This window comes from Anabrus simplex, chromosome 1, assembly GCF_040414725.1.
Source record: "Anabrus simplex isolate iqAnaSimp1 chromosome 1, ASM4041472v1, whole genome shotgun sequence".
NCBI classification, from domain to species: Eukaryota; Metazoa; Arthropoda; class Insecta; order Orthoptera; family Tettigoniidae; genus Anabrus; species Anabrus simplex.
This window is the reverse complement of record NC_090265.1, coordinates 701549741-701572717: the sequence shown is the minus strand read 5'-3', so window position 1 is coordinate 701572717 and position 22977 is coordinate 701549741. Positions and strand designations below refer to the sequence as shown.

Genomic DNA, 22977 nt, shown 5'->3' with positions numbered 1-22977 from the left:
TTTAACAATACGCCATCTAACAACTAAATGGAATGTGTTTTCTGATTTTTATCTTCATTGTAATATCGTTCAATACGTCATAATCCTCAAATAATTGTCATGTTTTTAGACTATCACAAAGTGTATACAAGGATTAATTTTAATACCACCTATTCAATACAAATTTATTCCACTATAGTGTGGTTAAATACACATGGAAATTATCGGAAATTTGAAGTACATGTTTCGCCCACTATTTATTGGGCATCATCAGCTTCAATCAATCTTAAAACACACATGGTCTAAGGAGTCATAATAACTTATGTAAAAAATTGATGAATATTTACAAGTGTTAATACTGTGGATGCAAAATGTTTACAGTAAAAAAAAAAGTATTAAAACAGAACTTATACTAAAATCACTTTGAAAAAATGATGTGTTCATCTAAAAGTAAGACATATATTGTTTTTAAAAATAGTCCATGTCTGACACTGAAATGGATCTTCTTGATGAGAAGCTTAAGCAATAGATATTACACTAGGAAAACAGAATATCAAAAATAAAGCGTCAACAGGATAAGAACAAGACGGTTAAAAGATGCAGTAAAAGTTCATATTTGAGGCCAATATTTAAAATAAGGATGAAAAGTAGTAGTTGCATTGAAGGCAGTGTAGTTTGACGCCTTGGAAAGTTGGATTAAAATAGTGGTATGTCGTGAAGTGCTGAAAAACATCGAAGAATTTGCCGTAAAGCGCTGCTAAAATATCGAATAAAAGAAGGTGCTGGACGACAAATTCGTGTGACAGAAAATGCCTCTTGTAGACGTGGATGTCCATAGCAAACAATGTTGTCAATTTGGAATGTCCGGCTCCATGGCTAAATGGTTAGCGTGCTGGCCTTTGGCCGAAGGGGTCCCGGGTTCGATTTCCGGCAGGGTCGGGAATTTAAACCTTAATTGGTTAATTTCGCTGGCACGGGGGCTGGGTGTATGTGTCGTCTTCATCATCATTTCATCCTCATCACGACGCGCAGGTCACCTACGGGTGTCAAATCAAAAGACCTGCACCTGGCGAGCCGAACATGTCCTCGGACACTCCCGGCACTAAAAGCCATACGCCATTTCAATCTGGAATGAAACGGAAGGCTAACTTGACGGGAAATTAGGCCGAGAATATATCACTGAAAACGATATGTTGAATAATGTGTACTTACTTATTCTCAAGATGTAATGTATGTCCGAATGTATCTGCAGCGTTAGTCTGTTTGAAGTTCCTACTTCTAGTGTAGTATCGACGCTGTGGAGGTGTAGGGGAATGCTAAGAGGAAGAGGGGGGTATCGGTAGGCGGAGCATCACGTGTTATAGCCAGTATAGGAGGGGCGTTATTTGAAGGAGCAAGTATGGCGTCGGTATTTAACGAATTAGAGGGAGTCTTTAATTCTAAGGATTTAAATATCCGAGGGACTTTATTATGGTTTGGGTTGACCGTATTCAATAACCTAGGTATTAAAATATGTAGTGGACTTCTGACTTCCGTGTCGTCGTTAAGATTACGATCTTCATTATATGTCCTGTCCAAGAAAATGTAAATACTCTCTAACTCATTCAAAAGTTTACCTTTACCTGTATTCCTAATTATTGTGAGATCTTTTTCTATTGTAGTGAACCGGTGTCCAGTTTCCTTCATGTGGGTGCTCATTGCCGAGTATTTATTGTGTTTTTCGGCATTGAAATGTTTCATGTACCGTATATAAAAGCTGTGCCCAGTCTGTCCAACTTAGGATTTTCCGCACTGAGAACATGTTAATCTATAAACTCCTGAACCTGAATATCTATTTCTGTCGTAGTTAATCTTATTATGATTAAAAAAGATGTTTTGAGTTGTGTTAATTGTTCGAAAGGCTACGTTCATATTATGCTTACTGAAAGTATTCGCTATTTGGTTGACTACTGGGCTACTATAAGTGAAAGTGGCGTACTTAGTTCTTTTTGGTTTGTCGGGTATGAGATTCGTGGATAACTTATTTTTGATTTTGTGAATTAAACGGTTTATCATCTCGACCTTAAACCCATTAAGTCTGGCTAGGTTTCTTATGTAGTTCAATTCATTCCTTAAGTTAGTAGGGGAAAGAGGGATTCTTAGTGCTCTATAAATTAAACTATGAAAAGATGCCTGTTTATGGGAGCCAGGATGTAATGAGGAATTATTTATAGTTATCGGAGAATGTGTAGATTTTCTATATATTTGAAATTCAAAAGTGTTTTTGGTTCGTGTCACTGTTATGTCCAGAAAATTCAAGGAACCCTTGTCTTCATCTTCCTTACTAAAACTCAGGTTAGGGTTGATACTGTTTAATTTTTCCAAAATTTCGCTGTTATCAATTATTACAAATGTATCGTCCACATATCTCAACCATAAGCAAATCCCTTTAATATTAGTTTTTATTTTAGTATGTTCAATTGAGTCCATGTAAATGTTAGCTAGGATGGCCGATATTGGGTTACCCATTGCTAAACCGTTCTGTTTGTAAATTTTTTTCTTAAATGTAAAATAACTGTTATCCAGAACAAAGTTCAATAGTTTCATGAATTCATTGATCTCCTTTCTACTGAGGCCACTATTTTTACAGATGTTATCATAGATGATGTTAACTGTGTCACCAGTCGGAATGTTTGGGTACTTATCACATCGAAAGAGCATATTGCTTGATTTGACTGAAGATTAAATTTGCTTAAAATCTCACAAAAATCTATTGAATTCCTTAAGGGTTGCTTGTTATTAAACACGTAATGTCTCTTAAGGAAGCCATGGATGTAAGTTGGACTGTTGCGGCAGTTAATAATAGGACGCATTGGAATATCATTTTTATGTACCACAGGAATATTTGGATTCATATTTACGAGTTTCTGTTGATCTTGTTCATTAAATAGAAATGTCCAATTCTTTATTATTGTCTTTAAGTTACGTATCTTAACCAGTGGATCTTTATTAACAACCATGTATCCATTACTGTTAAAGAAATCCTCTGTTTTTTTAATATATGCTTCTTTGTCTAAGAGAACTACTGATCCCGGCCTTAGTTACCACAATGTTGTTGTTTTCTTAGTCTTTAAATTTTGTATTAGTGTATGTTGTCTGATATCAAATTTAGCATTCAAATCTTCGGCTAGCCTAGGAAGCTTATTCTTTATTTTCGTTTTTATGTCGCTTTGTATTTCAAACGGGAGTTTAGAAACGTTGGTCTCTATTTCGGCCACTGTGTTAATGATTCTACCTCTTTTTTCTTATTAGGCCAATTGTATTTAGGGCCTTTATTCAAGAGATCCATCTCTTTACTTGAAAATTGTGTATTAGTCAAATTTACGACCGTAGGAGTGTCGGTGTCTAGAGGGTTTATTCTCTGTTTATCTGTACTTTGTTTAGAATGTTGTGTTTGTGATGATCTCAACTGCATTAGTTTCTTATCCAGTGTCGCCTGTTTCTTATTCAACAAGTGCGTTAATTTGATATCTATGTGAAGTTGGAATGATTTCCATTCTAATGGGACCAGTACCTGGGCCACTATTAAATGTGTCTTATAAAGTTGTAAATTTAATTGTGACTTCTTTTTATACAACGCCTTAATTTCATTCTTTATCCAAATATCATTTATTTCATTTTGAACTTTGTCTCCTTCCTTGCGTTTGCATTTCCATCACCTTTTTTTGGCATTCTTTCCTCACTCATTCGCTTTATGTGCCCAAACCATCTTAGTCGGCTCTTCTCTATTCTATCATTTTTTCCATTCCAATTTCTTCCCGGATTTTCTCATTACTTATTTTGTCTCTTCTACTCTTCTGTATCATACTCCTCAAGATCTTCATTTCGACTGCCTGTATTCGACTCTCATCCTTCTTTGTCATTGTCCAAGTTTCTGCCCCGTAAGTAGTTATGGGTACGTAATACATCTTGTACATAATTTCCTTTGCTTCCATTGGCACATTTTTGTTCCATAACATGTTTCTTACACTATGATAGAAACAACTTCCAGCTTGAATCCTCTTGCTAATCTCAGCATCCCCTCGAGCATTCTCAATTAACCCAATCGCTGCCAAACCCGTATATATACGTTTGTGAATGCCGTGCCATGTCCGCCAAACCCGTATATATATGTTTTGGTGCCATGTGTACTTTACCGATCTCACAAATGAACGCGATATGTCATGATTTGAGATTCTGTGGAAATGCTCAAAGAAGTTCTGTACTGCAGATATACCACTCTTTCGTGTGTTTTGAAAGCGATCTGGTCTTATTTCAGCTTCGCTAGAGTGGAACATCTTTCCCGCTTACGTGTAGCCATCATGGCGTCTTGAAGTATACATTCATCTCTTGTTGACGAAGAAATTGAATGTTTCCTCATAAATGGTGATTCTGGAGAGCTACATTTTGATAATGAAGGTGGAGAATATCTAAGTGGCGACATTGAACTACAAGAAAGTGCGAGACAATGTAGTAATGATAAGTCTCACGCAGAATTGTTACCCTTTCCTCAGATAAATTATTTTTTCCCCAAATGTAAATGGTTTTGATATTCCCAGTTCTTGGATAAATAATTTTATATTACATTTCAGTAATTGTATCACCGAGCGGAGTAGCCGCGCGTGTTAACATGCTACGGCTATGGATCAAAGCTGTGCACTCGGCAGGCGAGTGGGTTCGATCCTCATCGTCAGCTGTCTTGAGAATTTCTTTTCTTTGTGGTTTCCCTTTTGCACCCCCAAGAAATGTCGGGACAGTTCCTATTCATAAGCCACAGCCGATTCCTTCCACTACTGTACCCAGTTTCATTCACCACCATCAACATTCATTTCATATTATCTTCTCAAGGGAGTTTTGTATCGGGAAGGGCATCCGGTCGTAAAATATGGTGTAAAATACAATCTCACTTCATCCCCGACATCGTATTGGGCAGCAGGGCTAAGGGGACGATATGCATTCCATTAATATCAATAAATATGTATCTGTCAAAGTGCTTCTTCCTTAAAGAAAAAAAACCCGGCCCACAGGGCTCGGCTGGTCATCAAAACTCGGCAGTGAAAAGGTTAATTCAGTCCCCACGTATTTAAATGTTTCCACTACTTCCAGGGACTTGTCTGCAAGTCTAATTTGACCTTTCCCTTCTTTCTCCCTCTAGTCATAACAAGGGTTTTACTCTTCTCTACACCTATTTTCAACCCACATTCTTCTATTTTCCCATTCACCACATCCAATTGTTCTTGAACCTTCCTGTCGTCTTCTCCCCAAATCACAATATCATCTGCAAATAACATGTTCATTTCTCTTCCTCCATATTCTGCTTTTGCTGTTCTCATGGTGTCATCCATTACTATTGTAAGCAGGACTGGTGATAGAACACTTCCCTGCCTCAGCCCAGTAGTTATTTTGAACCAACTTGTCCTGCCAACTTGTGTTTGCACTCAACTACAACATTCCTTGTACAATGCCATGATCATTTTTATTAATCCCTGTCCAATTCCTTTTTGCACCAGACTGTCCCAAACTTTAGTCCTGGGGACACTGTCATACACCTTTTCAATGTCAATGAATGTCGTCACCATATCATTCCCGTACTCCCATTGCTTTTCCATTAGCTGTCTCATAATGAAAATGGGCTCTATTGTTGACCTTCCACCAAACTGATTTTCCAGTATCTGATTCTCAACCCTCAACCTTATCCTACTTTCCAGTATCCTCTCCATTATCTTAGCAACATGGGATATTATAGTAATTCTCCTGTAGTTCTTCAAAACTTTCTTATCACCTTTCTTGAAAATTGGGATGATTATTCCTTTTTGCCAATCATCAGGGACCTCCTTATTCTCCCAAACAATCCTGAGAACTCGGTATGTCCACTGCAGGCCTACAGCTCCAGCTGCCTTTATCATCTCCACTGAAATTTCGTCTATTCCAGCAGTTTTTCCATTCTTCATCTTTCTTACTGCCATTTCAATTTCATTCATTGTAATTTCTTTATCCATTTCTTCAACTAATTGCCTTTCCTGGTCATCCATTGCATGACTGTCATCAATTCTTACGTTCAGCAACTTCTGAAAATACTCTCTCCATCTATTCCTTATTTCTTCTAGCTTTGTTAATATTATGCCGTCTTCATCCTTCACAAATCTGGTGTTTACTTGATCTCTCTTTTTGTTTCTTAAGATACCATACAGTAATTTCTTGCTGCCCTGCGTATCATCTCTCAATTTCTGTGTGAATAAGGCCCAGCTCTTCCTCTTTTCTTCCTCCCCTACTTTCTTTGTCAAATTCTTTGCCTCCACATATTTCCTTCTACTTTCTTCAGTTTTAGATGTTTTCCATGCTTTCCATGCCATTTTCTTTCCCTTCACTTTAATCTTTACCCTATCATTCCACCAGTGTGTCTTTGTCCTTCACATTTCCTGATGTTCTACCACACACCTTTTCTGCACATCCAACCAGTGCTTTCTTAAATCTTTTCCATTCATCTTCAACACTCCCCACCTCTGTCCTGGGTACCAAGTGTATTATTTCCCTTTGAAATTCTTCTTGTATGCTTTTCTCCTTGAACTTCCATACTTTAATTCTTTTCTCTCTTCTTAATGGGGGTTTTTCAATCTTTCCCACTTTCAATTTTCCTACCACAACTCTATGATCTCCACCAAAGGCTTCTTCAGGCATAGCTGTAACATCTAAAAGGTTCTTCGGGTGTTCTTTCTCTGATTATATAATCAATCGTGGTCTTTGTTCTTCTGTCTCCCCAACCATACCTTGTAATCTTCTGACTGTTCTTCCTAAACCAGGTGTTTCCAACAATCATTTGGTTCCTCATGCAAAAATCCACAAACACCTCGCCTTCTGCATACCTTTCCATATCCAAAGGGCCCTACAACATCTTCCTTTCCTTGTCTTTTCATACCAACTTGTGCATTTAGATCTCCCATCAATATCACTTGTTTTCTTATTTCCATGCTAGTAGAATTTGTGCCCTTCCTGCTACAATGTATTTCCTTTCGACTTTGTTTCGTTCAGTCCTTTCTTCTATCCATGACATCTAAAAGCTCCTCACATTTAGCAGTCAGAGTTGTGGTATTTAATGTTGCTATTTTGAATATATTTTTCCATCTGGGAATTTTCTTCTTTGAATAGTTCAGTTTAACTTCGGGCTTATCACAGTAATCCTTTTCCCAGAATTAAACATAGGTCTGTGTGTTGGTTTCTGTTTACATCTGAGGCTCATTTCACTGTTGAAAGCGATTTGACTTTTTTTTTTTTCCTCTGCTTGCTGGGCCTATCACAAGGTGAGAGGTCTGACAAATTATGCCCTCCACAATCTGAGGATGTCCCCCTGTCACTGACCAAAGCAGGACCTTTGTAGGATGTTTTACGGTTTGCTGGACACATTTTTTGTCATACTTTTCATGTTCAGTACTCATAATTTTCCTAGCTAAACAAATATTTAAATAATTTGTACAAGGAACTTACCCTTTCCTAGTCTTTTGCAGTGAAATGTTGACGGTTTCTTGCCCACTGTAGCCCGTTATTCGCTCAGTAAGTTTGGCTTTCGTAGCTGGTCAACGATATCGGTACGCCAAGCTGGAAGCAAGCCTGCGCACTGTCCTCTCAGATACCTCAACACCACTGTTTTTCTGTTCTTGGGTTATACCGTATTTACGCAAATAATCCCCGCCGCCGAATAATCCCCGCACCCTAATTTTAGGAAGGCTCATTTTGAAAAAATGAAATAAACTAAAATTTCTTCCATCGAAAGAATAAAATAGGTACAAACAAACATTTCATATCACTCCACGAGGTCCATGTGTTCTTTATGCAAATATGAACATGTTAATTTACGGATATAGCTGCTTTGCGTGAGATGATAAAAATACATTATCACTGCTATAAAATGCCATGAAAATTAGCAAGTAGGCCTACTTATGTGACAGGTATTTCATTAATCTGGACTTGCAATAGGCTCTATTCCCTGGAAATCGGAAGATTCTCTTGCATCACTAGAATCCTCTCCTAAATGACAAATTTGTCACACTCCACGTCTAAAACACTTCTCACACGTGGTCTCTTTTATTTGGATAGTAACACAACAGGCGGTGGATAATCTTTTTGTGCAATGTGAACACTTGAAACAGACACACCGGCCAAGTCGGATGTTAGTTTTGCGATACAGTAAAACCGCGTTATTACGTGATTTCGAATTATCCGCCAACTCGTCATTCAGAAATGCCAACTCTTGCCACGTCTAAAAATATTCTGATACGCTCTACTGCATGCAATTAACAATGATTCACAGTTTAAACCTTTCAAATGCCATGGAAAAAATATATTTCCGAAATGTATCCAACAATTTGCATTTACATTATTCAAATAATGCACTTGGATAACTCACTGGCAAACATAACCTCACACAATGAAAGAAAAAAGAGCACGATTCAAAGACGAGGACAAATTATGCTGGCTCCCGTGTGCAAGTTTTATATTTTTCGGTTTACTGTACTGTTTGCATCTGTTTGCATTTTTAGATGCCTTGTACTTGCATGGAAAGTGCCAGACACCCTTAAAACGTCGTGGCTTATCGAACTTACCTATGACGAAAGGAGGAAGTCTCTCGCTTCCATCTGCATTGTAATACAGTAGAGTGGCCCCATGTCCTTTAAAACCATAAGTCTGTCTGGGCTCGGCATTAAAGAAAGAATGAAGTTTCATCGGCATTGACAGTAGGCTATTCGGTACATACGAATTTTTTATAATTATGAGCCTCACTTTTTCGCCTACTGTTGGCATCGCCAGTTTTCGCGGATTCTGCTTCTTTGCACACACACTGATATTGTGGCGTTCCGTAAAACACCGAATACAAAAAAAATATAAGATTTCACTCGAACTTACCAACTATGAAACTCGCTATAGACACACCGAAGTGAGTAAGTGCGGAAAGCTACCCCTACACATTTCGGAATAAGAGTTCTATCGTGAGACGGACAAAATTTGAAATACTCTGTAATTTTTTTCTTTTTTTAAAATGTAAAGGCCGTTTAATTATAAGCATCTGAGTAGTCTTCTGTTTAAATATGACAGGGACAGTTTTATTCCATCTGCGGTTACACAAAGCATAACTGTACACCCAACATCAAAAGCTAGGTGATCCAGGAGCGTGTTGCCAACCTCAGCGCAAATAAGACCCGCACCCCAATTTCGTGGCTCAATTTGCTTTAAAAACATGCAGGGATTATTTGCATACATATGGTAGTATCATAAGATGCCTTTCTATTCCCTTTCACAATTTTGATGAGCAAATGGTCTTCTCTTGGAGTTGCTATTCTCTTCCCACCACATTTCCCCTCTTTTGTTCTTTAGATAATCTCCTAGTTTTATTTTTATTGCTCATACGATGCACAGAATTGAGATAGGCCTGAATGGGTGGATATTTCTCGTCAGATTTCCATGGTACAGAAGTCCCTTCGCAAACTCAATTATGCGAGGACAAAGGTCCTGGGACTTCCCATACCTCTGTTATATACAGTATAATCTACCCGATTTCCCAGTAGCAAATTTACAGCCGCTGCGACCCTATAAAGTTCATGTTATTGACACATTTTAATATAAACATCTAAAACACAGCAAAACAAACTGTTAAAAGTTCATTAGCAGAAAACCAAACACGCATCTGAGAGAAATGCGATATTACCTCATGTTTATGGTAAGGCACGCTCTGGAATGTGTAGATTTAACCTGTTGACGAGTGCACCAAAGGACAGTCAGTAGTGCGAGCACAGCATTTGCCGTTCGGTCCCACATGAGGGAGCATGTCATTTGTCGTTTTAAGCTAGTACTGAGAACTTTACTGCTTACTGACGTAATGTGACATCTGGTGGCGTTGTTTGGAACTTTTCCAGTTATTCGAATAGCGTCTCAGTACAAATCTAGTTCTGTATGGTGTTGGTCTCCGACAGGAATGTGTATACTCACTACACTGTAAGAGTTTGGCGCGCCGTTAGCCTGTAGGTTACAGCCTAGTGTTAAGATTGCTGCCGATGTGGATAGTTGTTTTTGCTCTTCGAAGCTCTGGTTTCTGTAAATATAACTGTGAATATGTTTTCGAGAGCTGCTTGAGAAACACTTTACTGCTAAAAATAACGGAAGTAATATTGCACGCCCACTTGGATGTGGGATACAAGATACGTTACGCCTCGAAGGTCGCCATTTTATGAGGACACTGCCACAAAATGAATCACAGAAGCGTAAACTTCTCAGACAATCCTAAGTGTGCAAACACACTACCCAATCAGGACAGAAGAGGAAAGATAAGAGCTACAATTGTTCTACTTATGAGGTCGCTCTCTCCATACGTCCTTGCTTTGAACAGTATCATCCATTAAAAAAGTTTTGAAATAAGTGTTTTCTCGATCCAAAATATGTTCATGTCTCTCAAACTTGTAATAAAAAAGTTGATTGTAATTTAAAGAGAAAAAAATCTTACTCTCCAGAAGTTCTTCACGGGTCAGATACAACTCCGATGCGGCAGTCATTATTGCACGGCATATGTGGTGCGCACTAGTCAAAAGGTTAATGAGTTCCAAAAGTCGCATTATTATCAAAAAACCATGCCCTACATTGCAAGCATGTACAATAGGCTTGTTGTTACATACATCCAAGAATTAGGGTTTCAAGTGAAAATAATTGTTAAAAACATCCTTGCTTCTAATAATGTGGCCAGGTGCTGTATGGTGAGGCAGTACCTGAAAGGTATGTTTTCTTCTAATGTTTTTTTGTTTATTCCAGATTATGGAGGAGCTTCTTCTGCTGCCAGTGCGGTCAAAAAGACAGCCGCACCAGGAATCTCTGCTGTTCAAGAGGAGTTGCTGCTGAACTTGGATAAACTTGGCAATCAGCTCCTTACCACGCTCCAAACAAACCCTGCCTCAAAAGTGCGGACTACATTTGGAGGTACTTTTATTTTTTATACAGCCTTTAGGTGCCTTTTTGCTAGGTTTGAAAGCAGAAGTACATTGAATTTTTTTTTTTTAAATTGATCCTGTTCTAGGTGTTTTTGGATTGCTCAAATCACATGATTCATGGTAGGAACTAGTAAAACTTTACGCATTGGTGACTGAGACCCTCAATTAAGAAATTATTCAATGTGCATTTTCCATGTCTTAAAGCTTTTTGTATGAATAAATAAATTCCCACAAACATAAGAAAAGTGGTATAAGAAATGCCTTGACCAGTAGACAGAACTGTAATTCCATGTACCGTATTTCACGGCATAATCGTCGCCCCCGCGTAATCGTCGCATCCTTTATTTTCAATACAAAAATCGGACTTTAAACCTTTAATTACATAATCGTCGCACGTCCAAATTTTGTTCACTAATCTGGTTAAAAGGTAAATGGAACTGCAACGTAAGCTGCACATGAATGCGCAATTTAAATACGTGTATGGTTTATGGGCAATTTGGCAACACAGTCACGTTTGCGGCATGTTGCACAACGTATAAATAAATAATACCGGTATATATACGACGCATGGCTTACCGATAGGCTATCGGCAGTTTGACAACGTGGTCGCGAGACAGTGTACTATTTATTCACCACCTACATATTATGAGTTCCCATTTGAAATACGTAAGGCTGTAAGTTATCGCTTATCGGCAACGTCGCCGGGAAATACCGGGTAGGTAGGTTGAGTGGACCTCAAACCAGCCCTCAGATACAGGTAAAATTCCCTGACCCGGCCGTGAATTGAACCCGAGGCCTCCGTGTAAGAGGCAAGCACGCTACCCCTACACCATGGGGTTGGCTCCTGTGTTATTGCGCACGAAGTGAAATCCAAGACGATAACGCAGATTTCCACAGAATTATTCAGCTCACGGTCAGCCGAATTATTTACGATGTCTCAGTTGTCATCGCTAGACTCTTATCTTACTACGTCATAAGTGTCCGGGCATGGGATGAAAACTTTTATCCAAGCAGTCAAGATAATTATTATCCAATGCCATTAAAGTTTTATTTTATAAACTCGTCAGTAATGTAATGTAAAATCATCAATAACTGGGAAGAAATATTAACCTAATTACCGTATGTTTAAAAGAAATTGAAAAAAATGAATGTTTGTTACTGACGTCTCGGAATACAGTCAACTATACAGTAGATATACACCGCGCTAGCTAGAGCTCCGGTTTGCGAGCTTTGCGCAAGCGCAGTAGTGTGTCGCATCCAACAAGCTAAGCTGATAAATTGCTGCATGCTTCCTTGCTGCCTAACAGTATTGGCTGCTCTGGAATGGACAGATCACAGATGCATTTATTTGTTTCAGATTTACATGATTTCTGTAGACATGTGTGCATGAGAATTTAAGTTTTTAATTTGTGTTTGGGGTCTTTACAGAAATAATTTGTTTTAATAGTGAACAATTACGGAAAGTCATTTATATCGCAAAACATTAACGTGTGAAGCATTTATAAGCGATTATGGGTAAATATAGAAACTATTCTGTGGGCTTCAAGCTAAGCGTAATTGCCTTCGCTGAACAGCACGGGAACAGAGCTGCAGAAAGAAAATTTTCAGTGAGTGAAAAGTTGGTGCGTGACTGGCGGAAAGTAAAAAACAAGCTAAAAAGCACAAACCCTTCTAGACGCGCGTTTAGAGGTCCTAAAACAGGGAAGTTTCCTATAATTGACGAAGAAGTGTTTAGGTACGTCAGTGAAATACGTAACAATGGCTGCAGTGTATCATATGAAATGTTACAAATTAAGGGACAGGAGGTAGCGCGCAAACACAACATACCGGTAACTCAGTTTAAGGCGACTCGTGGGTGGATTAAGGAGTTCATGCGACGACACAATCTGTAAGTGCGAAGGAGAACAACACTAAGCCAAAAGTTGCCTGCTGATTACACGGACAAGATTGTAAATTTTCACCGATTTGTCATACGTTTGCACAAGGAAACTTCGTACTTGCTTTCTCAATTTCCCATTTTGGCTGATGATGACGCAAACACAGCGTCGAAACTAGTTCCAAGTACAAATACATGTTATAAATAAAATATAACTTTTTGTATTGAAAAGGTGGACCGTTTTAAGTTTTTCCTATCATCCTTGCTTTCTCAAATCGGTAATGCCGATCAGACTCCAATCTTTTTTGATATGCCTCGCAACAGCACTATTGCGCTAAAAGGATCACGGAGTGTATTAATGAAAACCAGCGGTAGTGAGAAGTTGCGATGCACGGCAATGCTAGCCATTACAGCTGACGGGAGAAAGTTGCTGCCTTACATCATTTTCAAGAGGAAAACAATGCCTAAGAATATACAGTTTCTCCGTGGAATTCATGTACGAGTGTAACCAAAGGGTTGGATGGACGTAGAACTCATGCTGGACCGGGTTAAAACTGTGTGGAACAGAAGACCTGGTGCACTACTAAAACAACCAGCTCTGCTTGTTTTAGATAGTTTCCGAGGTCACCTCGTGAACGAAGTGAAGCAAATTCTCACTACAAATAAGACAGATAGTCATTCCTGGTGGCCTAACATCTGCTTTGCAGCCACTAGACGTATGTGTTAATAAACCCTTTAAAGACCACTTACGTCGATTTTACAACGAGTGGATGATGAGCGGCGATCAGCAATTGACGCCCGCCGGAAATATCAGGCGTCCACCCTTGGACTTGTTATGCTTGTGGGTGAAGAAGAGTTGGGATCTTATACCACCTGAACTAGTCTCCAAGAGCTTCAAAAGGACTGGGATTTCGAATGCAGTAGACGGTTCCGAAGATGACGCAGTGTGGCAGGGAGACGATGAATCTGATACTGGTATTAACAGAGGCGAGGATGGCGCATCAGATAGCGAAACCTGCGATAGCGACACCGAAGATTTGGAATAAATTGCGTACCGGTAAGTCCGCATTTCACAACAAAGCGATAATTTTTTGCAAGTGTAATATTTTAACTTTAATACTCAAATTAATGACAATTATCTTAATATGTTCATTTTTATTTTCAGGTTGGAAAAACGTTCGCCGAATTGTTGCGAAAAATTATGAATTTTGTTTTAGACTATTTTAATTTTGATGTATAAACGCGAGTATTACGTGCATCTTAAATTTGTATCAATACAATTTAGTTATAAATACATTTTTTGAGTAATACAAATACTGGTATTAAATATTCATCGTATAATGGTCGCACCCTACAATTTTTTCGAAAATTTTGGTATAAAAAGTGCGACGATTATGCCATGAAATACGGTAACTGACAGCGAAAGTTTCAGAACTTGGACTTAGTTACATCTGTGTATTTATTTTGTTGTATTTTTCTCATTGCTGTTTTTTCACAAATTATTTCATGTCTATCCTTTGGTTCTGGGGGTCCCAGTTTAGATTCCCTCCAGGTCGGAGATTTTAACTTTCCTGGTTTGGGATCTGCGAATTTGTGCCATCTTCACGATTATAATTCATCTTAGGTAGCCTATAACACATCAGTTCGCAAGACCTGCACCAGACCTCTGCTGAGGCCACACATTATTATTATTATTATTATTATTATTATTATTATTATTATTAAATAGACCTTTGAGTATCTCTACAACAATACCTTTGATCGAAACACAGTGCTGCATGAAAACTGTCAATTTCAGTGAGGTCGCTGGCGGGTCAGAGTTTGCACCAACCCCTTGCATTACTTGTGGACATTAAGACCTGCCGGGCAGTGTTGGCTTACAGATCACCTTAATGCCTTAAGACTCTACTTAAGATAATGGCTGTGGAAGTAAGGAGAAGTTAAGGAACTTGCTAGGAAATTGAATCTAGCAAAGAAGTCAGCTAAGGATAACATGATGGCAAGCATAATTGGCGGTTATACATACTCTTCCATTTTTCACTAAAATTTGTATAAGTACTTTCAGGCAGAAACAGGTTACAAGAAGCATATTCCAGGAATCATTAATAAACAAGGGGAGTGTGTAAGCGAGGATCTTCAAAAGGCAGTATTATTCAGTCAGCAGTATGTAAAGATTGTTGGTTACAAGGATAATGTCCAGACAGACGAGGTGACTAATGCTAAAAAAAGAGTATTAAAATTTACCTATGACAAAAATGACATTAACAGTAAGCCACAAAAGTTGAAATCTAGAAAAGAAGCTGAAATTGATAGTTTCGGGGGATATACTAAAGACAATTGGTTGGGATATAGTACTATATCTGAGGTACTTGTTTGATTATTGTTTGCGTGAAGGAGCTATACCAAATGCATGGAGAGTTGCTATAGTAGCCCCGGTTACGGTACACATTCACGCTATTTCCAGTTCTCTTCTAGGCGCCGTGATATGCTATTAGATATGTTCATAAGGGTACAAGGAAGGAGTAGAGGTGCGAAAATACTAGGTTTTTGTACTATTACCTGTCATATAGGACGCTGAAAAGGACACTATATAGGACTGCAAGAGCACATGGCGACCATGCTTATTTGGTGAAGGAGGGGTGATGACATCATACCTACAAATGCAAAGAGGAGAAGAACTCCACCTAATCAATACTTTTTTAAAATAATTTTTATTATTAAAAATACAGGACCGGTTTCGACCCTAGCGGGTCATCCTCAGCTGGACATACATATAACACATCGTACAATTGCAAACGTTATATCTAAAAAGGAATATCATGTGACGGTAACATGTCAGGATGTACTCATGAGTAGGGCATTCATCTAATTGGAAGTACCGGTATATGTTGTCATGCGTGAATGCACATCTAAGAAATGTGAATATTCCTAAACTTGAAACTAACTTACAAGTATTCATAAAATAAAAACAACATATGCGTAAAGCACTTCCATGCTTGTGAATGTTCGAGTTTATGGCTTGCACTGTTTCTTAATTCTTCAGTTTGACTGCAATCATTAAGTCTAGTTGTACACAACTGTGCAATGGCTTGAATTGTAATATGGGTTACTCTTTAAAATACTAATATCTCATTTAAAATTTGTCACCATATGTACACGAAGGATAAGAAACACTTCGAATCTCTAAAAGGCAAAATATTGATGTAGTGTGGATTCAGTTGAGGCTTGGGCAGAAGTGTAGAAATTGCAGCTTGCCGTGTATAAAATCCAGTTGTTTACATTGAAAGACGAGTCATGTCTATTGCCGTATTAAGATAATGTTGTGTTGCATTAAACCAGAGTGGTGGCTCCTTCCTTTTTGTAATTGTGTGATAATTGTAAGAATTATCTTTGAAAGATAAGAGTAAGATGTGATACTAATATGTTGAAGGAATGTCTTAAGTCATGTGAGAGAATCTATAATTATACTTACTGCTATTGTAGTCTTGAGGTTGTCTATGGTTTGGGAGCACATTGTGCACTGCTTCGTGTTCGTCTCGAGCTAACGCCGTTTGCTGCGAGGCGGAGGGGCGTGAGGAGTGGCTGTTGAGGGGGTAGGGGTGGAGTTGGGCATGTCTTCCGGTGGTTCTCTGGCGAGTGTCAAGTTTTGTTTATTGATTCTCTTGAGATAAGTATTTTTTAGGAAAGTAATGACTATATTAAAGATTATATTTGTTTTTTTCTGTGAATTTGTTTATATTAATATTAGGGTTGGCGTGTTGATCTAGAGTAATGTAAAATTCTTGTATTATTTTGAGCGAGGGGCCTTTGGGGTTTATATTCGAAATTTGCATGTCATTTTCGATATTTGTGAATTTGTGTTTATAATTTTCAATGTGTTGCCCTATGGAGGAAAAATGATTGTTTTTTTATGGCATTTAGGTGTTTATTGTAACGGATTGGAAAGTTCCTGCCAGGACGTCCGATGTAGCTGGTGTCACAGTTGCATTTTGTCCGATATACCCCTGAATGGTTGTATTTATTATTACTGTTGATTGTTCTAGCGTTGTGTATGGCACTGTTATGTGTAGTTTTATATGCTATTTTTAAGTTGTATGTTTTTGAAAACATTGGTTATGGGATATATTTGCGTATTATTGAGGGTGAATAATACATAATCTTTTTTGGATTTTTCTGTTTTTGTTAATTTTGATTTGGGTTGGAATTTTAACAAGAAAACCTACACCGAAAATCAGCTGCTGGGGGCAAAACAAGTTACAAAGAATTTTTTATCGCAGAACTAACAGGTAGTGAGCAAATTTTATTGTGTAATATGATATACTTTAGAATAGATTGCTGTAGGAAAGGGCAAACAGGGTGCTTTGTATTTTACTCGTAAAAGTTTTGTCGGGGGGGTTAAAAACGGGATTACTGATAACCCACTTCAAAGGTTGGCACCTCTGCAGAATTCACCTTCGAATTTCACATTCAACTTTTGCATTTACTTTTATTTTCTCCAATCAAAAGTCGCTTCTTTCTTGCTGACTTGGTGTTAAGCAACAGGAAACACAGTTCATGAGCTGCGGATTATAGTACAGTGTGTTACGAAATAATTTGACCAAAAAAAACTTTTGAAATCTACAGATTAAATTATAATTTCTGCTACAAATAACGGTTCTTAAAACAGTCAATTTAAAAGGTTCTGGATAATTTCAGGTTTCATCATCATTATTTTACAGTTCCAGTTTTCCGGGTACTTTTGGCGAGCCCGTTCCATTCTGTCTTGTTGAGATACGTTCTGTTAATGATGTCCTCCGGTGTCCCTCCCCTATCTTCAATGTCCATCTTTACGATGTCCATCCAGTGGGTTCTTGGTCTTCCAGGTGTATGAGATCGAAACAATTCTTCCAAGTCCAAAATATCAGTCCAAACAGAATAAAATCTGATACAAAGGCAAACCAAATAATTTTTTAATACAATAAGATAAATTTCAAATCATTTCCACTGCTGACTTAATACTACCATGGATGGCATGATAACCAAACCGGACGGTGCACACTTTACGACAATACTTGGGCGAAACTAGCAGAGTACGAATGTCAGCAGAAGCTACGCAAACTGCATGACAACTCTGATGTGTAGGTTGCCTGCTACACAAACTTCCGCATGACCCATCGGATTTACTTTTTAAACTAGCAAATGTACCCGTGTTTCGCTACGGTATTCTACATTGTATTCGAATATCAAAGTAAATACTGTACATGCAGTGAATATGATTGTGTCTCTTAACGTTATCCAAGAAACAGCATTGGCAGGTCCCCATACGTTGTTTCCAATGTAAAGTGTTTGTTACGGATTTGTGATAACAGCAGGCTCACTTGCCTACTGCCATTCACAATTGAGTTGCGAAGTTTACATTATAATTGCAGGCCCCGTTGCCTACTGCGCGGTCATAATCGATTTGGGGAGTTTTCGTTACAATGGCAGGCCCTTATCCTACTTCCAGACAGATTACAGTTGAGGAGTTTTTATTATAAAGGCAGACAACTTTCCTACTACCAGTCGAAATTGAGTTATGCAGTTATCATTATAATGACAAGCCTCTTTCCCTACTGCCAGCTAGCTTACTGCCAGTCACACCAATTCGGTAAGTTTCCATCAAAATAGCAGGTCACTATGCCTAATGCCACGTCACATTTTAGATGGGTACATTTGTTTATAATGGCGGGCACCCCTCCCTACAGCGAAACACAATGGGGTAGCAGAGTTTTAAACAAAACTGCATGCTTCCATGCCTTCTGCAAGTCAAATCGAGAAGTGAATTATTCATTACAATGGTAGGCCTTCCTTACTAATGTCAGTTACACAGGAGTTGAAGGACCCTATTCCTACTGCCAGTCAGTCGGTGTGGGGAGTACTGATTACAATAGCAGACACACCCTTTCTCGATCGCTACAAATCGATATCAGTGAATATATATATATATATAGATTGACATACGAAACTATATGCTTGTTTACAATATTGCAGACCTTCATTTACAGATTAACTGCTGCTAAACGGTATGTCATATCGACAAAGGATTGTACCATAAGACGCTGGATTTAGCAGCCTAAATGGCTGGTCCTATGATATCTCATCTATTCATGGTCAGACTGAGTTAGAAATGTTGAATAGGGTAAAATTTGTGTAAGATTTTGTCACACTGCTTTGCTTTTCGGATAATTATGTGACACCTACATACATACCATTTGGCTCATATATGGCTACTAGGTGGGCCAATTTTCGTGTAGAGTTTGATGATTCTATTTTTCCTATAAGTGATTGAAAGTATGAATTATGCATGTGAAAAGCCCAAATTTACTTAACATCGAGAAATAGAGAAAAATCAAACGTAAAAGGGATACAGGTACGACAGAAACTCATAAGACCAAGGTTGTAGATCACTCCAAATTGAACAGAGATTGTGCCATTCGTTATATGATAAGACTTCCCGAAGGTCTGCACAATCATTAAAATTGCCTCCATATTTCGATATTCTTCGGGGATAAAAAGTGAAAAATTTAAAGATCTTGGAATTTTTCAGTCCATTACAGGCTAAAACGTATAATTTCACCAAATTTCAATTTTCTTGTTCGTCTGGCAGATTATGCCGCAATCTGGATTTTGGGTGAGGAGGGTAAAAATAAGGACTTTCAGGAAACTAAAACAGAAAAATATGCCGAAGGTCATTATTATCCCCTAAACGGGTAGCTGTACAAAAATTTCACCAAAATAGTCAATGTACAGGCACACAGTCGTTAAGATTATCTTTATATAGATAAGGAATCTGCTCCAGGTACAACAATTTTGGGCTATGTCCGCTGGACTTACCCTGCAAAACCGACCGTTCATGATATCTCCCTTATTAATCCTCCTGTCGAAAAAATGCACATGAAAAAATATATTTTAGAAATGGATTTCCATCAAGTTTGGTCGATTTCCAGTCAGGTTGGTCTTGTACTGTATATATTGTGGAAGAGTAAAAACACCATTTCGGTTCCCTATAAACCGCCAGTCCATTCATGGAACATGAAATGTCATTGACCTTTAAATCCTACCTTGGGACAGGTGGATGCTAAATATAAAGTTTGGTTCAAATATCTTCAGTAGTTTTCAAGTTTTAAGAAATACGCTTTCACGCACCTGCTCTTGAGTTAAGTCCGGTGGAACGTGTACCGAAAAACTTTCCGTTAATGATATCTCCCTTATTAATCCTCCTATCAAAATGATGCACATGTGAAAAAAGGTTTAGAAATTAATTTCCATTAAGGCAGGTAGATTTCCATTAGCTTTGGTTGTGTATATTTTGTGGGAATGCAAAAATCACTGTTTCGTTTTTGTATAAACCCCCAGTCAGTTCAGGGACTTAAAAACAATACTTGCCCTAAAACTTACCCAAGGACAGGTGGATTCTAAATATCAAGTTTGGTGGAAATATATCCAGTAGTTTCAAAGTTACAGATACCAAAGCTAAAAATATGCAGATGTGCATTATTACACCTGAAACGGATATCTGTACGGAAATTTCTCCAAAACAGTCGGTGTACAGACACACTCTAAAAGCGCAGACCTTTATTTCGAGAGTTACTGCTTTGAAACTCTTCGACATATCTACAAACGGACTTCACTCCGCTTTGTGTTCTACATGGTTAGACCTATGACATCATCTTGTATCTCTTATATTTATGGGTTAGATTGAGCTACAGTCATTGAATGGGGTGAAATTTTGTACAGTTTAAACATACTACTTTTTATTTTTGATACTCATGTCTCATGTGACAGCTAGAATCATACAATTTGGCCATCACATGGCCACTGGTCATGTCAATGTGCATGCCGAATGTCATGATTCTATCTTTCCTATAAGTGTGCCCGATAATAACATATACGTGTAAAAGTACATAATTAACTTGAAATCGAGAAATACAGCTCTATTTAACGTATGAGGGATAAAAATACGACAAAAAGTCATAGGACCGAAGTTGTAGATCTCTCCAAAATGAAAGGCGATTGTGCTTTCTGATTTGTGATTCGACTTGCCGATTAGCCACCAATTATCCCGAACCAAGGTCTGCACCGTCGTTGATATTGCATCCATATTTCGATATTTTCCAGGCCAAAAGTTATACATTTGCATACCTTAGAATATTTCCTCAATGAAAAGTGTGTCCAGCTTTCAGGATTATCACTGAGTAATTAAGGAAGAAAATAATACAGTTAAGAAAGTTGAAATTAATAGAAAATGGATTATAACTGAGGACAGCCCAATGACGACAAATAAGTAAATACCAAGTGAATGTATTGGAAAATCAAATGCCCTTCAATAAATTATGCTGGTGTGAGTTATGAATATAAGAAGGTGGTAGCAGAAGAGAAATTTAGGCGCAGGAATTCTTAAGTAAACAGATAAGAAGCTGACTAATGGTGTTATTACTTAAGCTATTGGAGGACGGTCATAACTTCCTACGATGTTCCGCCAATAGCCCTCAGCAAGGCCGATTTACGCCTCTCTTGCTTTCTACCCAAGGAACAATCACGAATTGAAAGGAATGATGAGGAAAATGGCAATATGTTACTTCCCTGTTGGCAAGCAGTCAGAGACTTTGCCATGGTAATCTGTAGGTTCGTAGTCTCTGTCGGTCACTCAATGCAGAGCACGATATCCACAGAAAATAATAATTTCTCCGTCATTTGAAGAGTAAGGTAAATTATGACCATAACGAAAGTTGTTTATAATGAAAAGACATTTTACATACGGTCCACGGAGTAAAACCATTCTGGTTTTCCTGTTAGCCCCCTCCCCTGTCTATTCAAAGATTTTATAATGGTATGCATATCGAAACCTTCCTCGGGATGAGTATACTCTAAATATGAAGTTTGGTTGAGATCTATCCAGCCGTTTCGCCGTGGTGGTGGAACAAACGGACAGACACATGAAAAATAAAAACCACCGATTCGGTCTTGAGTTGATTTAAAACGGATAAATATCTGAAAAATTGGCAAAACGAATGAAATTACTTTATTTATATAGATATATTAACAGAGAATGAAAATGTATTGCATGTTAGACAATTCTATAGTCACTCTAAGAAAGAGAACCATGTTAAAGTAATAATGCACAATATATTAACTACCCACTGGTACCCTTCTTGTGGTCGATGGATGAGAAGAATTACAAAGGCAGTCTGGTGTCAGCATTTAATTTACGCTGGCCTTTGAGGTAAGGCTTAAGATTAAAGTACCCTATAAATTAATAAACATTTGTGTAACGTTTACGTCCTTTTCCAGCAAGTTTTTACATACGCAAGTTGTTTCCTATGATTTACACATACCCACCCCCAAATCCCCTCAGTTTACACAGATATTCCTTGGGTCTTGAAAAATGTAAAACGGGTAATACTGTGTGTTTTTTCTTAATTTTCGAATCCCTCACTAACTATATTGGTATATGCAATAGGATGCATATTAGATGGTAAAAAGTTTAATTTATTCAGTGCAGTATTTTATTCACAAATCAGGTGTTTTTTTTTAATCTCTCCCGTGGAAACTTATTAAAAATGACTGTTCATTTCTCCACTGACCGATTCAGTTGATAGGGAAGTTTTGCTTGGGGCTAGTATTTGTTATAGATATATTTTGCTAACTTCTGCCAGTTTCTAATCTAGTTTACTTGTTTGGTGTCTAGATGAAGCCACTGATCCTGCAGCTCAGCCTGTTGTATGGATCACGAAGGTGATGGACTACTCGTCGTGCAAAATTGGCTTTGGCTATCAGTTGTCAGACAAGAGTGTTGGCGTTTTTTTCAACGACAAAACCAAACTTGTCCTGTTAGCTGACTTTGAGTGAGTATATTTCTTTCCTTCATTTGTTCCACAGGAAGCATATCTGATTTTAGTTGTAAGGGAACGAAACACTAACCATTGAGGTGCCTTCTTTGTTCTATTTAATGTGTCAATTTCCCATTTTTAACAGCACATTCTAGCCTCGATCAGATAGCTCAAATACCATGATGAACCAGTGTGTCAAATATCAGTGGCTATCAGAATATGTATGATCCAAAAGGATCGCAAGATAGTAACCTCACTACCTGCCTGTTCCACTCAGCAAAGTACCTAA

At 38.1% G+C, this 22977-nt stretch overlaps 1 protein-coding gene across 1 annotated transcript in view; it reads left to right on the top strand.

The window, feature by feature from the left end:
- Nucleotides 1-22977, top strand: part of LOC137496960 (serine/threonine-protein kinase polo-like) — a 91557-nt gene that overhangs the window by 44251 nt on the left and 24329 nt on the right. Inside the window, exons 7-8 of the mRNA XM_068225150.1 lie at nt 10789-10953; nt 22547-22703. Coding sequence (XP_068081251.1) covers nt 10789-10953; nt 22547-22703 — 322 coding nt within the window. The remainder of the gene's footprint in view (nt 1-10788; nt 10954-22546; nt 22704-22977) is intronic.